This window comes from Xenopus tropicalis, chromosome 8, assembly GCF_000004195.4.
Source record: "Xenopus tropicalis strain Nigerian chromosome 8, UCB_Xtro_10.0, whole genome shotgun sequence".
Classification (NCBI taxonomy): Eukaryota; Metazoa; Chordata; class Amphibia; order Anura; family Pipidae; genus Xenopus; species Xenopus tropicalis.
In genome coordinates this window covers 90,423,702-90,441,092 of record NC_030684.2, presented here as the reverse complement: position 1 = coordinate 90,441,092, position 17,391 = coordinate 90,423,702, and the positions used below count along the sequence as shown (strand labels likewise).

Genomic DNA, 17,391 nt, shown 5'->3' with positions numbered 1-17,391 from the left:
GCTTCAATTTTTGAAACAATCCACCAATGGCAAAACGCGGAAATTCGCCGCGAATCCATGCCTGGCGAAACATTTCGCCCATCACTAGTTTTTGATAGAAATTAAATAATTCCTAGTCCTGTAGTCTAATGGATGTTAACAGGGTAAGGAATCTAATGGACACTAATATGATTTGAGGACACAACTTGAAAAAACTCAAACTAAGCATTAACTTTATAAGTTAAAATAAAAAGAGTAAATACTTATTTGGGGGCATAACAAACAAAATAAATAAAGACTTTAAAGACTAGTATGCACTTTGGACTGTTTAGTTTTGGCTCTTTATATGCAGGTTACTGTGGCATATTTAATGCATGTTTTAACTTTCTAATGTCATTTTATTTGTAGTCCACGTGTTCTTGTTATATAATAATGTATTTATCTGCTATTTGTAAGAAATTGTTAGCCATCTGTAAAGCTCTAGTAATATGTAGAAGCCCTGCTGCAAGCCTTACTGGATACTGACATATATTTTAACACAGTCACCCATAAACAGCTGTGCCACTTTTTTTTTTTTCTTAAAGAAAAGAACCCACAGAGTATCATTTACATCTATGTATGAGATAAATTGTGTACAGGTTCTAAAACAGCAGAACCAGCTTCCTTTTCAAGTGAACCATCATTTTGATTTGCTCTTGGCTCATATCAATTTTAAAATTCTTTATGGAGGCAAATATGATAATGAGGATTGAGACAGATCAGTTCTGTACAAGTAACTTTGGTGGTTTGGTTAGAATTGTCCTCTACTGGCGTAATCCTACATCCTAGTACTTGTTGGAGTTCCATACACTGACATTCCGGAAGCATCTTTATTCATTCCATCAGCCAATATTAAATTCAAGAAGGGTGAAAGCAGCAGGAACATTCAGCCCAGTGAGATTGACCAGCGTTCCTTTCTATTTCTCAGTGAGCTAGATGAAGGAAGTTGGCATTGTCAACGAGTGAAAGCTCTGCAGAAGTGCCGCAGGTTTTTCATATGGAAATGTGAAGTAATGGGGTGATTAAATAGAGCTGTATATTAAAGTACATCTGACATTAGAATTAGCATAATGTGCTCTAGCCCTAGGCAGTAGTACTTTATTTGCCATCTGCGTTGGACCAAAATCCCCCAGGGAAGCGCTAAAATATTCTGAATAAACTCAGCCCGAGTTCTTATTGAGAATAAAATACCATTTGTGGCACCTCGTATTGATTCGTCTTAATTGCGGTGCAGAAAAGAACATTCAGCTGCTGATGACTTTTGTGCACGGTGACAAGGCGGCAGGAGTTATTCTAACACTGCAGTTGGTTAACCTGAGTAGGCTGCCTTATTCAACAGAGGTGAAACCTTTGCCTCTAGGTGGGTTAACTGCATTGCCAAGAAAGGATATTATCTCTTCTTAGTCCCCAGTCTTTTCCTCGATATTCACCAGTGTCTGCCATCTTAGCCTTCTTTTGCTGTTTTTAGGTGTGATATCAATATTTAATGAATTTTGTAAATCTTTGTGCAGTGTTACAACAGTGCATGTCAGAAAAAAAAGATAATTTTGTAGATTTTGATGCCCCTAGACCTAGACTGGTTTTCCACAATCTTTGACGTTTAGAGAGACAGAAAGACAGAGAAAGATGTTATTATTACATTACATTACATTAACATTTATTTATAAAGCGCCAACATATTCCGCAGCGCTGTACAATAAGTGGGTTACATACATTGGACATACAGAGTGACATATAAAGCAACCGATAACCGATACAAGGGGTGAAGAGAGCCCTGCCCAAAAGAGCTTACTATGCATACAGTTATTGCTTTATAAGTTATAATACTGGAATCCGGTCTGTGTAGTATGCATGAAAAATGAAAAAGGATGAGCTGCTTACTAGATACATGCATATGCTTCTCACTGGTACTGTTACTCTGGGAAATTGTTTTTCATCTGCAAGCAAATATGCATGTATGCAAATGACTGCAATTTGATTCCACTGCAGCAGAAATCAGGTGTGTGCTTTAAGAGATCCAAAGAGCAAGACAAGGAATGTTAAAATATAGATTTTTTTAATAAAGAGAAAAACTATGAGAATAAAATAACAATAAGAGATATATTGTATCTGGGATGCGGGGAGCTCTTCTGCGTATTCGCGAGTGTTGCCAGCAATTATAAGGTCCAGTTTTTACCCTCACATTTTCTATTATTATACTCAGTTTAAATACTCACTCTTTCACCACCGACCTTTGTCTGTTAAGTTTTATTATATACTTAGAACAAGGGAATAACCTTTAACTTCAGAGACAATTGAGGCAAATTTACAAGTTGCATGTATGCTGTTTTCTTGTGTTATATAAATCCCAGCAGACCTGATCACTTTTCTCTGATGCCACACAGCACAATATACATATATTACAGCTTGTTTGTTCTGCTCTGATAATGGGTCCCTTTTGTATTAGATAACCTATATAATGCAGCATCCAGTCTCTCCATAATGTCAATTATCCATTGAGCTAAATGTACATTATGTTAGAATTAGATTTACAACTTTTGGATTATTTCCTAGATTTTGGTAGGACAAAAACACATGGTAGCACTGACAAAGCAGGGAATAAGTAGCGTTTTAATAAAGCAATGTGAATGAAAAAAAACACAATGTACCATAAGCATAACAGCAAAATATATTTTCTAGAAATGTATTTGTAAGCCTTGAATTGTGTACATATTATAGGTAATAGAAGCATTATTTGAGTGAAACTGAATAGTTAATAGGCTATGCTTTGCATCTGTGCTGCCATATTGCTTTATTTTGGAAAATCATTCTCCACAAGCATTAGTGGTGCAAACATGTATGCACCTTTGGGGTGTAATTCCATAATGGCTGTGGATAGAACCTTACCACAGACAAATAGTATACCAGCTCCCAATCCATTTTGTAGGCACTGGATGTCTTTTTGAAATAATAAGCTGTGCCTAAATATTATATTGTCTATTAAGTGGACAGTATCAATTGCTATTTCAGGTAATTCAGTGAATCATATGACGTTTTTATCCTGTGAAACTTGTCTGGGTTTCAGTAGATGGCTGCCAGGGCCAACTTTATATTTTACATTTACTCTTTGATGTATGTTATACCACTTTTTGTGGTCAAACTTTTTGTGGTACTTTTTTCTGGCCAAACTGGCTTATTGGAATAAAAATATTTTACCTTATTTATTTTAATTCCATTTACCCGGATATAGCCGGAAGTTTGCTTCTCTATACAAATATACTACTGGCAATAGTAAAACAAAATATTCCTCCATAGAGAAACACTAACAAGGTCAGAAAAACAATGCACCAATTTTCACCCCAGAAACAGTGGACAGCTATGGATCTTAAATATCCTTTTTATGTTATACACCATTATAAATATTGCAGGAAATTCTGCCCCAGGTCCAGGTACTCCATCCTTTTCTTTTTCATATCTACCATTCAAAGCCACAAAATCCCAAGTCTCATTAGTTTTTATGTCTACTATTTTCCTGTTTCGCCATATACCCTTACCTTAATGAGATGTAGCACTGGACAGCAGAACATTTGGAAAAGCAGTCTGATTGAATGCTACCATCTGTTTATGGCTTGTATGACTCTGACACATCTTTTTGCCACTGAATGCTTAATAATAAAAATGAAAACAAGCAAGGAGAAGCCTATTAACTCTTGAACTAACCACAGACCCATTTAAAGTGTTTTAAAAATGGGTTAAACCCTGTGATCTGCCTTTGAATTTAAATTCATTTCACAAAAGTTCTCAAAGCTAAGCAGATACAGGTCTTGAAAACACCTTAACATTAACACATTGTTTTATTCTACTAACAAGTAGCAAATAGTGCTACTTGCACACACAACTGGAAGGGCCTGATTTGATGACTTACTGGTTTCCATATCTGGCTGATGGGGGCAAGTTGCCCTGATTACATCTACACACCAAGTTGAAAATATTCCTGCCATATTTGCTAGTAGATACAATCATAAAAAAGGAAAGCTTCACATTTATATCTTAAAATAAGTTCACCGGCCTTTTATGATACACTATAAAAGGGTAATTACTATTTTATTTTTAATTTTATTTTTATGTAGTATAATATGTTGTTTTACTTTTGTAAGCAAAATATTTTCTCTAAATTAGCCTTTGGACCCAGAATAACAGTACAAAATCAATATACAATGTAAAAAAAATATCCATATTGGGCTGGGTTACGGAAGGCCCCAAGGCGTTTCAGATTCTTAAATTCCATTCCTGTCACATATTAAATGTATTTTAAAGGGGTAGTGAAACATAGATTGTTTTAAGTTTGGTCCCCACTTAAGATTTAATTCTATTCAGTCCATATAATATTTGTTAACTTGCTTTCAGAGCAACAACAACTACACCAAGGACAGCGTGGATGTTCTGGTACTGTGCGTTACAAAATGTGTCAGATAATGCCAATGAAATAAAGCTAAAAAAGAGAGTTGATGAAGCTTTTAGAATTGAGATCATGGACTCTTTAGCAAATGAGCAGAAAATGTGTCATGTTTGAATGACACGTGTCCTATTGTATAAAATTTAGCAGTGGGTGAGAGTACTTCAAGTTGCAAATAGCAGGAATATAGGATATGGCATCACTTTTATTGCACAACAATGGCTTAACCAAACAACATTCTGTCCCCCACAAAAAAAAATGTAAATATAAATTTGTGTGTTTGTCTATTTAGGAATTTCAAATAGAAAATGGAATTCCTGTGATCGTGTCTTGGCACGTTCTCTTGTGTGCAGGTTCTTATTTTCAAGACATCTTTGCAAATGAACTGTATAATTTTTCAGTCAGTTTAAATAGACTGGATCTACCATGATTACCTGAATAAAACAATTTCTAATTTTTTCTTGCAGCATATATATATCTATCTATTTATATATACACATTTAATAATTGGATGTTATAATTGGAGATTATAGGAGGGAATATTTTCACAGAGACATTTGTTTGTCACTGGATACCACTAAGCTTCCTGTGGTCAATTTGCTAGCTATGGCCAGCATTGCTCATAGCCTTTGGAGTCTTATTGATAGAATGTGTTTTTATGTCTGTGCCATCTTTAATACTCAAAAGACAGCCAGAAGCCCAGCCATTTTAGTTGACTAGTATGTTACTTGACTATTGACTATTATTATTGAATTGCTTGTTAAAGAAGGATTAGAAACATATATAACAGAAGAATCAAGATGGAAAACCTATTAGTTATAAATTACTATATACACAAATAACTTTATTGCAAACAGAGAAAAATGAGGGCATATTTCCAAAATATACAACAGGGGAATACAGAGGGATTTTCAGCAGTACTGACAGTCAGGAAAGGTTTAAACTAAATGACACATTTATTAAAACACCCCAACAATTTCATTAAAAACTTTTTCATGCTGGAACAACTGTCTGTCCTGGCATACATAAATATGAACATTTTCCATCAACAACTACATGTCCACTAAGAGTGCTGTTATTTTTTTTTTCAATAACTACTGATATATTCTCTTGTTTGCTCCACAAGCTGTCAATATTTGATTAGCCTTTAAATATCAAAAGACTGTTCCTTTGTTCCATTCTCAGGATTCCCAGCGAGTTGTTAACAAATTTGTAAAATTTACCAAATGTGATAAATCAGCCCCAAAATATCTCATGCACCATTTGCTTTGTTAGAACAAATAAAGTTGCATATATAGAAAGCCATTTTAAGCTCAAATAAATAATAATAATAATAATAATAATAATAATAATAATAATAATAATAATAAAACTATGGTTTCCAAATATTCAGCTACTTTATAACCTTATATGGAAGTATAAAGAGTGAAGTTTTTTTATGGAACTTCTTGAACCCGAATTGTTTTTCAGTACAGGGTTTCTTTTTCTGTAGGTTTTTATTTTTGCTTTTTTCATTAAAGGGGCAGTATACCTCCTTTTTAATAGGTCTTGTGCTTAACATACTTTTTGACTTATGTTTTAATCACACAAAATCTGTGAATTTAACTCATGTTGAGAAGAGGGTGTATGGTTTCTTAAACAGTGCATCAGTAATAAAATGAATAAAACAGGCTTTTTTTATTGTAAAATACTAAGAGTGGAATAAGATGTATACATTAGTTATAGTTATTTGTGTTTCATAGTGGGAAAATTAAATATTTGTATAAGAAATGTAAAGCAACTGAGCACATTTAGTTTTCAGCAGCTTAATGTAAAACTTTTAATACAAAATCAGTTTAGTATATTTTATATTTTGTGTTTTTTTTGTCTTTGGCAGGTAAAGATGAGCCTTCAAGCTATATTTGCACAACATGCAAGCAGCCTTTTAACAGCGCATGGTTCCTGCTTCAGCATGCTCAAAATACACATGGATTTCGTATCTACCTGGAAACAAGCCCATCTAGTAACTCTCTTACTCCACGTATCACTATCCCTCCACCTCTGGGACCGGAGACTGTTGCACCATCCCCTCTGATGAATTTCCTTGGGGACACTAATCCCTTCAACCTTTTAAGAATGACAGGACCTATTCTACGTGATCACCCAGGCTTTGGTGAGGCTCGGCTCCCAAACACACCCCCACTTTTCAGCCCACCCCCACGCCACCATCTGGACCCGCATCGCCTTAGTGCCGAAGAAATGGGGTTAGTTGCCCAGCATCCTAGTGCCTTTGACAGAGTTATGCGCTTAAACCCCATGACAATTGAATCTCCAGCAATGGATTTTTCCCGAAGGCTAAGAGAACTAGCAGGGAACAACTCCACTCCACCACCAGTGTCACCGAACCGCGGCAATCCTATGCATCGCCTGTTAAACCCTTTTCAGCCAAGCCCTAAGTCACCTTTTATTAGTACACCACCATTGCCACCCATGCCCCCCAGCAGTACTACTCCACCACAGACCCAGGCAAAGAGCAAATCCTGTGAATTCTGTGGGAAAACCTTCAAGTTCCAGAGTAATTTAATAGTCCACCGTCGCAGTCACACGGGAGAAAAACCTTATAAGTGTCAGCTGTGTGATCATGCATGTTCCCAAGCAAGCAAGTTAAAACGTCACATGAAAACACATATGCACAAAGCTGGTTCAATGACTGGAAGGTCTGATGATGGACTGTCTGCTACTAGCTCACCAGAGCCAGGCACAAGTGATTTAACAGGAGAGGGTGTAAAATCCAGTGAGACAGATTTTAGAAATGAAAGTGATCCATCTTTAGGCCATGAAAATGAAGAAGAAGAGGAAGAAGAAGAAGAGGAGGAGGAGGAGGAAATAGAGAATGAAAGTAGGCCAGAGTCAAGCTTCAGTATGGACTCTGAAATGAGCCGCAATCGTGAAAATGGAGCAAAGCCAATCCATGATGAGAAGTCCCTTGTTCTTGGAAAAGTTATGGAGAATGTACATTTAGGAGGCATGCAGGCATATAGTGATATGCTGCATGAAAAACAAAAAAGAAGTCATTTCATGAAACGATCTGATCAGCAAATTTTATGTAGGAGAATTCCAGGGCATGAAGATACAGTGGAGAGAGAAATAATCCCCAATGATGAAGGGACAGTTAATGGAAATTTTGGCCCAGGTGAACCATTTCCAGGCTTGCTCCCACGAAAGCCAATGCCTATTTCTAGTTCTGGACTAAACAACTCATCAAAAAGGATAAAAATTGAGAAAGATCTAGATTTACCCCCAACACCAATAATCCCATCAGAAAACGTTTACTCACAGTGGCTAGTAGGATATGCAGCATCAAGGCACTTCATGAAGGATCCATTTCTAGGATTCACAGACTCTCGACAATCTCCTTTTGCAACTTCTTCTGAGCACTCTTCAGAAAATGGAAGTCTGCGGTTCTCTACACCACCAGGTGACATGCTGGATGGAGGTCTCTCAGGGCGAAGTGGGACAGCGAGTGGCGGCAGCACACCACATATCAGTGGACCAGGGCCTGGCCGGCCAAGTTCAAAAGAAGGAAGAAGAAGTGACACATGCGAATTCTGTGGCAAAGTGTTTAAGAACTGCAGCAACCTCACGGTCCACCGCAGAAGCCACACTGGGGAACGGCCTTACAAATGCGAGCTCTGCAACTATGCATGTGCCCAGAGCAGCAAGCTGACACGCCACATGAAAACGCATGGCCAGATAGGTAAGGAGGTCTACCGCTGTGACATTTGCCAGATGCCCTTCAGTGTTTACAGCACCCTGGAGAAACACATGAAAAAATGGCATGGAGAACACTTGCTGACAAATGACGTCAAAATTGAGCAGGCAGAAAGAAGCTAAGGCCCCCTATATGAGTTTACTCAGGGGTCTAGGTATCCATTAAATTTGTACAGATTTAACTATTGCCAACTGAGAAAAGCTGACCTAACTTGCCTCCTTAAAATAGCATAAATATGTTAGGTGTCACAAATGTGGCACTTAAGATATAACCTGTGTCTAAATTTATATTAAACCTGAGGGTTGTATAAGGCAGTAAAATTGTGGAGCCTTTTAACTGTGCAATAATTTCTGTATTTATTGGGGTTTTATTTGTAATTTTGGCATGTGCAGGCATTTCTTTTTTCCCCTTGCTGTTTAAATTTCTTCTTTTACCCTTGTTCTAATGTGCTAAAATCCCCTTTTGGACTTCAGGGGCTACCAACCTGTTCAATTACAGTGCTGCCGTACCCCTCGAGAACAAAAGAGGTTTATTACCTATTCCTTAACCCAGTAGTAGCCTGAGATCATTATCCTTGTAGGGAAGAGACATATCTTAAATTATCATTTTGTGGGCTGCTACAATTTCTGGAATTTAAGCTACACTTTTGTAATTTCTTGCAAAGAAGCCATCAGCTGTTTAATTTAAATTGTTTAATATGTTATTTTACCAATGCTAAAATAGAGGGATCACAACAAATTCACAGCGGATTTACAATCTTGAAAATATTAGCACTTAATTGTATGGCATGATAGGATCTTGTATACAGCAAATAAAATTTAACTTGCAATGCCACAATTTTGCCATTATTAAGAATTAAAAAACCACAATCTATAAGAAGAAAGTATACATTTAGAATATGCAACATTTAACAATGACACAATGTCTTTGTATTTAAAATGTTTTTTATTTATTACATTTCAAAGTAGACTTAGTGCTGCGCAGGGAGTATAAAAATATAATTTTAGTAAAGAAAAAAACACAGCCTCAAGAGGTAAACTTAACCCCTTTTTGCTGCCAGGGTCACCTGAATTTCATTGCTGAGCAATGGATTCCTGGTTACACTTGCAGAGAAAAATGTTAAGTACTGTGGGCCCTTTGTAGCACCTACAATTGTCTGCAGATGATTCAGCATTAAAAGCATGAAGGGTCATCACCACAATTAAGGCCATACGTGGTGGTATTGTCATAGGTTACTGAGTTCAGGGTACTTGGGCTAATGTTTGAAACTGTTATTTATTCTAAATAATGCAAGTTAAAATAATGACACCTGCTTTTAAGATCCTTTTTCCATTTTTTTTTCTTTTCTTTTTCTTTGCGTGCACCAGGAGGACAGCAGAGAACAAAAGGTTACCCATTTTAATTATGTTAACCGCACTTTATAACTGGCTTCTTTTCTTTTTCATTTAAATGGCTTCTGAACAAGAAATTACAGCATATTCTCCTATTCAACCCATTGGTGGGTGACCTCTATAAGGGAACATCTGAGATTAAGTGTCAGTGTTGCTAAGCATGGCATTCACAATGCTGGCACTATAAAAAGATATATATATACATATATAATTTATTGGACGGTTTGTCTACTGCCATTCAATTTGTTGTGAGTGCCTTGAAAACTGATCTTCCTATCTGAGTCTCTCGAGACAAAATGCAAAACATTTTTGTGAAACAAAAAAAAAAAGACTTTCTAAAAATAGTAATACAAGAAAAGTACATTTCTTTAAAAAAACAAAAAACAAAAAAACAAAAGCCACATTTACTTATAAAATTCCTGTTTGAAGATAGTGGACACATTATTGCCATAAGACCCAATCTAATGAAGATGTTTACCCAGCACAACTTTGAACGTTCTCTGGCTGATTTATTGTCAGCTTTTTTTTTTTCAGGACAACGCTGCTTAGAAAACGGAATGAAAATTATTTACTGCTGAATTGAAAAATGAAATGACACAACTTACCAGTTATCGTTGAATGGAAAAAAAAACAATTCAGGAACAACGGCTATTTTTTTTTTTATCGTTAAATTTAGTGCACTCTGTCTTAAAATACGTTTACAGTATTCAATACGTACAAGGGTAAAAAAAAAATATAATTGTGTGTATGTGTGTTTGGACAACCTTTTCTTTTCAAAGTTTGCTTAATAGGTTATAAAATGCCGTAATGGCCATGTGTATATTGTTTTTCTTTTGGTGACGGGGGTTTTAGTATATATTATATATATTAAAATTTCTTGATTACTGTAAAAGTGGACCAGTATTTGTAATAATTGAGAATGCCTGGGCATTTTACAAAATCAGAAAAAAAAAATCCTTGAAAATGTTGCAGTAAAATTTAAATGGTGGGTCTATAAATTTGTTCTTGTCACTGTAATTGTAAAGTCTAAGTTTTAGTATTTTTTTTTTCTGCTTTGGGTGTTGAATTTTTTTTGACATGTATAGAAACTTGTATTTGGGGATTAAAAAAAAAGGTGATTGCTACACCATGTAGAAAAAGTAAGTAGAAAAAAAGTGCTTAATATTGTTATTGCTTTGCAGAAAAAAAAACACATTTCTGACCTGTGCTTATTTTTCTCTCCTCTTCCCCTCTGGAATGGATATTGATATTGATTGGTTCACATAATGTAGGCACTTGCTGTATTTTTACTGGAGCTTGTAATTTTTTAACTGTACGCTTGTCCTTTTAAAAGGATTAATTGTACCTTTTTGTTAGTGAATTTGAAAAAAAAGGAAATGTGCTGCCATAATATATTTTTTTAATTTGGCAGGATAAAATATTGCAAAAAAAAAAAAAAAAAGAAAAAAAAGAAAGAAAAACAGAAAAGAAATGATTTGTAATTTAAGTCCTACTGTACAGAAAAAAAGGAGGTTGTTTAACAACATCCAGGTTAATGAAACAAAACAGCTTTCTTAAATGTTTTGTTCACTGGTAATTTAAGTTGTACATTTTCTGTCATTATTGGCCTATAAAAAAAGTACTGTTCGTACAGGGATGTAACACCCCCTTTGGTGCCTGGACCTTGTATCAAGGCCTTAGCAGGTATGGACTGATTGGTACTAGCTACCCTTGTAAAATAAAATCAGTTTTTGTATAAATACTATGAGAACATTCCATGTATGCTCGTGAATATTCCAGGAACCTCTTATAGAGTGAGAAATTCTCCACAGTCCCACCGGTATCTGTTGAACCTACTGTACACAACAAAAAGTAACTTTTCTGTTGATACAGATGCAATTGTGTTAATAAATTCAGTGGTCCAGGCCCGGTCATCCCATCCCTTGTTAGAACAGGACCTATTCTGAACACAGGTCTTGCCAGTTCATGTCATATCTGCTTTGCTCTCCATTCCTTTTTGTACATTCCATAATCTCCTGAATGTTTGATGGGCTGAGATGAAATCCTGTTGTAGAAATGCAAACACAATGGATAAGTAGCTCCAACTGCATAACTATCATTTTCCAGTGCAGTATTGGAATTATGAACTTCATACCTTTTTTTCCTAAAAGGCCATATTTATTATGACAACTTGTCCTATACCACAGTGCTTTGCATCTTTAGGCAACCCTATGGCCAAATTCCCATTTTGATTATACCCCATAAATATTTGTAAAGTAAACATCACCAGCAGATCTGGGTAACCTCTTTTTTCGCCAATAAGGTTTTCAATTCAGTGAAACCCTGCAGCATTCTAGAGGTTAAAGATATGCATCCTTTCTATTAGCTATGAACAGAACAATATAAATAAGCACAATGTAATGTTTCGGCTGTGCACAGAATAAAAAAAAAAGTCTACTTTTTAAAACACTTACCACAAGCACAATATGGAAGCTGCTCTTTAGTTTATCACCACATTTTCCTAGACTCTTCTTCTCTGTGGTCATCTGTATTTCATCCCAGCCCACTATAAAAGACAGTCCAAGACTTTGTTCATTGCAGCAGCCTCATCATTATGGTGCTCTATGTATTTTAGAACTGCAAAGCAAAATGTCACTTAATTTGTTTGCATTTGTATGGCAAGGCAAAATATTTTTATTACCTTTTTCTATTATTGTATGAGCTTTTGTTGTTTACTTGGAGGTTTTCGTCTTTTACTACAAGTTTTGAACTATTTATTATTGCTTGGTATTTGCGCTCTGTTTAAGAAACAAGAGCACTTTTTTTATTATGGATAAAATGTTGGGACGGCTAGAGGTCATTTCAACATGGCTTAGTGAAATATTTATTGTTTTTCTTATTTTCTCTGTACAAAATTATGGCCTCTTCATTTTATCTTATTGTCACAATGTTGAGTTCAGCATGTGTCTGCCATTTCATTTGTACGCTCGTTTAAAACAAGGCTTGTTCCAGTTTTCAAGTTATTACAAAAAAAGAAAAAAAGATAATAAATTGGACATTTAACTTGATGATCTTCAGATTGTTCCTGTTTTATTTGTTTCAACAAGTGGATCTGAAATGTTTTTCAATTTTCATTGGTCCATTATCAATAAAATATTTGTTATTGTGTCTTAAGTATGAAATGCTTTAACCCACAAGTGGTGTATCTGGCTTGTGTAATCAACTGTGGAAAAGCACACACACACACACACATACAGAGTAAACAAATTTGTTTTTATTTTCACTAATTTAGTATTTATATACATTAGCAGTCAGAAATATGAAGATAATGTGGGACAGAAACACATTAAAATCTTATATATGTGATCCAACACATCCACTTTGGTGCAACAGATGAATCAGATGATACACATAACATAACTATGACACATTCCAAGACAGTGGGGAGGCAGCATGATTAATGTACAATGTGGACCATAACTAGACAATAAGAAGACAGTCAGGGTCATTTATCAACACTGGCAAATTTGTACCTGGACAGTAATCCATAGCAACCAATCAGTGATTAGCTTTTTTTAGGCAGCTTCAAATAGAACAAATGAAAATATTTGATTGGTCGCCATTGGTTACTGCAAAGGGACAAATTTGCAGTGTGAGATAAATCAACCCCAACTGAGCCCAGTGTTTCCTTTGAATGGGTGTAGGTCCACAGCATTATTAAATGTTTATTAAACCAACTAAACCATAATTATCTTTATGGTAAGGCAATGCCATACCATAATCAACCATAAAATACCCAAATGCCAGCCACTACAGCCATGGTGGGCATGTGAAGTGAACTGTGGGAAAGTGTACCAAATGGCAAGAGTACAGTTAAATAGCTGCCAAGCTCTGGAACATAACCCTTACTAAATAAACAAAATACAGTTGGCATTGATAACAAACAGAATACAAATAGCTGCAACAAAGGGAGAGTGGGTGGGGGAGCTCCAGCAATGTTCCAGGAGCCAAATGTTGAAGGAGGCAGGTACGGTGACCCTCTGCCTTAAATATAAATGCATCCCACTCTGTTAATAGCCAATACAACTGAGGGGAGTTTATACCCAGAATTTCCTCACCCCAGAACATCTTCCCATAGTCCCAGATGTCTTGATTAACCCCTTTGGTGCAAACAATCGCTTAATGATATGTGATCCAACACTTTCACTTTGCTGCAACCAGATAAGCCAGATCTGCATCTTACTCTTGTGGTTAGCATTCGGCTTCAGTGGAAGTTAGTTTATGCAAGTGCAACTGCAAAAAGTGAAGTGGAGATGTGGCTTTTGCATCAGCAGGTGAAATTTTCAAACCTGTCTCACTGATGAACTGGAATAAGTATTAGATGATTTTATATTTTATAGCAATGCAATGGTGTAGGCCAGCTTCTCACTAAGTACAAGTGAACCCAAAAAGAGAAGAAACAAATCACAGATTAAGAGGTGTAGTGGTAAAATTCTAATCATTACAACATACTCATTAAAGGAATACTGTTATGGGAAAACATTTTCAAAATACATCAGTTAACAGAGCTTCTCCAACAAAATCCTGCATTTAAATGTTTTTTTAAAAGTGGAAACAGATTTTTTATATTTAATTTTTTAATTTCATTTAGGGATAGCCATATTCTTAATTTCCCAGGGTGCCACAGTCATGTGACTTGTGTTCTGATAAACTTCATTACCACTTTACTGCTGCACTGTAAAGGTCCCCATACATGGGCCGATAGTAGCTGCCGATATCGGTCCCTTGGACCGATTTGGCAGCTTATCGGCCTGTGTAGGGGCAGAAATGAGGGGCCTGCCCGACCGATATCTGGCCTGAAATTGGCCAGATATCGATCAGCCAGGTTAGAAAATTCAGTCGGATCGGTGACCGCATTGGCTCATTGATGCGGTCCCTGAACCGACTGCCCCATTCCCGCCAATATAATTCAATCAAATTATAGCCTACACGCTCGCTGATATCACTCACCCGTAGGTGGGGATATCGGGTGAAGATTAGCTCGCTTGGCGCTCTCTCCAAGCGAGCGAATCTCAACGTGTATGGGGACCTTAAGCTGAGTATTATCACCCCCCCTCCCTTTCCCCCCAGCAGCCAATCAGCAGAACAATGGGAAGGTAGCAAGATAACAGCTCCCAAACGCCTGTATTGCTAAAAGTGGTAAATATCAGAATAGCATTCAATAGTAAAACATTCGGCTTGGGACTCTTCCAGCAGGAGAAACAATAGGTTACCTGAAAGCAGTTCTAATGTGTAGTGATGGCTCCTTCTGAAAGCTCAGACTCAGGCACAATGCACTGAGATGGCTGCCTACACACCACTATTACAGTTAAAAAAACATTTGTTGGTTCAAGAATAAAATTTTAATGAATTATTTGCTATGTAAACAGTGTAATTTAGAAATAAAAAGTACCCCATAAAAGCATGACAGAATGTAAGATTCTTTAAAGGGGAAACACTGAATGGGCCACTAACTCCTCTAAATGCCTTTATCTTTAGTGAGGAACAGCCATTTGCAGCATGCTAGATCTCAACTAATAACACATACAGTACATACACATTGCATGGCTTGGAACATGCACTCTGGAAACATTTTAAAGGGAATTTTTATTAAAAGAAATAGGGATTTAACAAATCCAGGTTTTGTGAAATCTCAGGATTCAGATATAATCAAATCTGAATGTTGCATGTCTCTAAAGCTCTGGGCAACGAACAAGGATTTTTTTTTCAGATAATGCATTTTTTGTTTATATTTCTAAACATTATTTTTAGTTTTTAAAATTAAACTTTTTTGTGTGTGAAAGTTCATTGATGTTTGTCTAAAAATCGCATATCTACTAGCTTTTCATGGACCCTGGAATAGTACAAGTTCAGTAGAGTAACCCCTCAATGTCTGCATAAACTATTTTATAGGGTGCCATGATTACTGCTGGAAACACAGATTTGTGATACTTAAAAGTCATAAATGGAAAAACTGCTGCAACTCTAGTAGTGCAGTAAAACTTGTAAATCTTTACTTACCCAAGATTAAAGCTGGCCATACACTATAACATCCACTTGTTTGGTGAGGTCACCAAATCAGTGGATCTTCCCCAGACACGTCGACCTAATGTGCCAAATAATCAGTTTACAATGATGGGAATATGAACCATCAGAGCAAGGAAGCCAATGCGGTCCTCAATCTGACTGGAAAATGAAACCTGCCCAATTTTCAGCCAGATATCAGTTGGGTAGCCCCATCGGAAGACCCCATACGCAGGCAGATAAGCTTCCAAATTGGTAGGAAGAGCCTTAATCGGCAGCTTAAATCTACCTGTGTAAGGTCACCATAAAGATGTGTCCATACTCACACCTGGTCATAGCTGGTGGCACTATTCCTCTTCTCTATTAAAACTAAAAAAGGTATTTGAGCAAATAACTCCATGATGTACCTTAGTTGTAGACCATCTGTGATGATGCCATATATTTGTTATTTAGACATTACCATCTTGGTTATGCAAGACAGTGGGAACTGCTTTAGAGAGTTTTTCAGTGCCATGGAGCTGCTCAGTTTCCATGGCCTATGGACCCTTTCCTTAGCAGGATTCTTTTATCTTGCTTGTTGCTAGTAAACACGCTGCAAGGCTCAGACAATAGAAGAACACATAAATACAAATTCTACATTGACACTTGTTTGGTACCTGATAGCTAGCACTGTAACATGTATGATACTGGACAGGTAAATAGATTTGTGGGGTTTTGGCTGGTCATTGGCAGCTCTGGAGATGCATAGCGCTATTTAATAAAATATACACATATGAGTACATGCTAAATTCAGGCAGTCTGTGACTTTAAATCACATGACTGGCAGAAAGATTGTTGATAAAATACATACCAGGATACACACTCCCTTTTGCAAAAAGGCTACCACTTTTTTGTTCAAATTACATAAATTTCAATTCTATTCTCACTTCTTAAGCATCACATGTTGGTTCAGGGAACACTTGTACCTTCTGATGTATTAATTATTTTATTTGCTTGTGACATCAAGGTAGGGTAAAATGTATATTTTTACAGGAGGAAAAGAACATACATAGGGGCAGGTAAGGAGTTAGAATTATAGTAATGAACATTAAAAGTTGAAATGTATTACACCATTTTATAAAAAAACAGATCACAGAACTCTACATACAGGAATACTCATTTCAGATAGCTGGAAAATATAATATATTAAAGAAAGTGGCAATTGCAAACAAAATACTGTTACTGCATTGCAGTTCCATCCATGACCACTAACTGAACCCCATTTTAAAATGGAATTGTCTACTTGATATAGATATATATATACAGGTATGGGACCTGTTATCCAGAAAGCTCAGAACCTGGGTTTTTTTGGATAAGGTATCTTTCAGTAATTTGGACCTCCATAGCTAAAAATTATTTAAATATTGAATAAAGCCAATAGGCTTGTTTTGCCTCCAGTAAGGATTCATTATATCTTAGTTAGGATCAAGTACAAGGTACTGTTTTATTATTACAGAGAAAATGGAAATAATTTTTAAAAATTAGAATTATTTGTTTATAATGGAGTCTATGGTAGATGGCCTTTCGGTAATTAGGAACTTTCTGGATAACGGGTTTCCGGATAAGGGATCCCATATATATATATTTGCTGTATTTTCCTAATTAAAGAAACAACTAAAAATAAAAAAACATAACAGCGCAGCTTGAGTGCCAACAGTTGGCGATTACCAGAGCACATACATTTGTTTAAATAAAACAAAACATAAGGATTTTAG

The 17,391-nt window shown here is 36.2% G+C and overlaps 1 protein-coding gene across 5 annotated transcripts in view; it reads left to right on the top strand.

Annotated features, from left to right (window-relative positions):
- Positions 1-12,743, top strand: part of bcl11b (BCL11B, BAF complex component) — a 70,948-nt gene extending 58,205 nt beyond the window's left edge. For 3 of the 5 annotated variants that reach the window (XM_004917117.4, XM_004917116.4, XM_002939667.5), the window contains one exon: positions 6,330-12,743. In XM_004917117.4, coding sequence (XP_004917174.1) covers positions 6,330-8,326 — 1,997 coding nt within the window. In that variant the 3' untranslated portion in view covers positions 8,327-12,743. The remainder of the gene's footprint in view (positions 1-6,329) is intronic. The other 2 variants (XM_018096920.2, XM_004917119.3) reach the window with 2 other exon arrangements.
- The last annotated feature ends 4,648 nt before the right edge of the window (positions 12,744-17,391 follow it).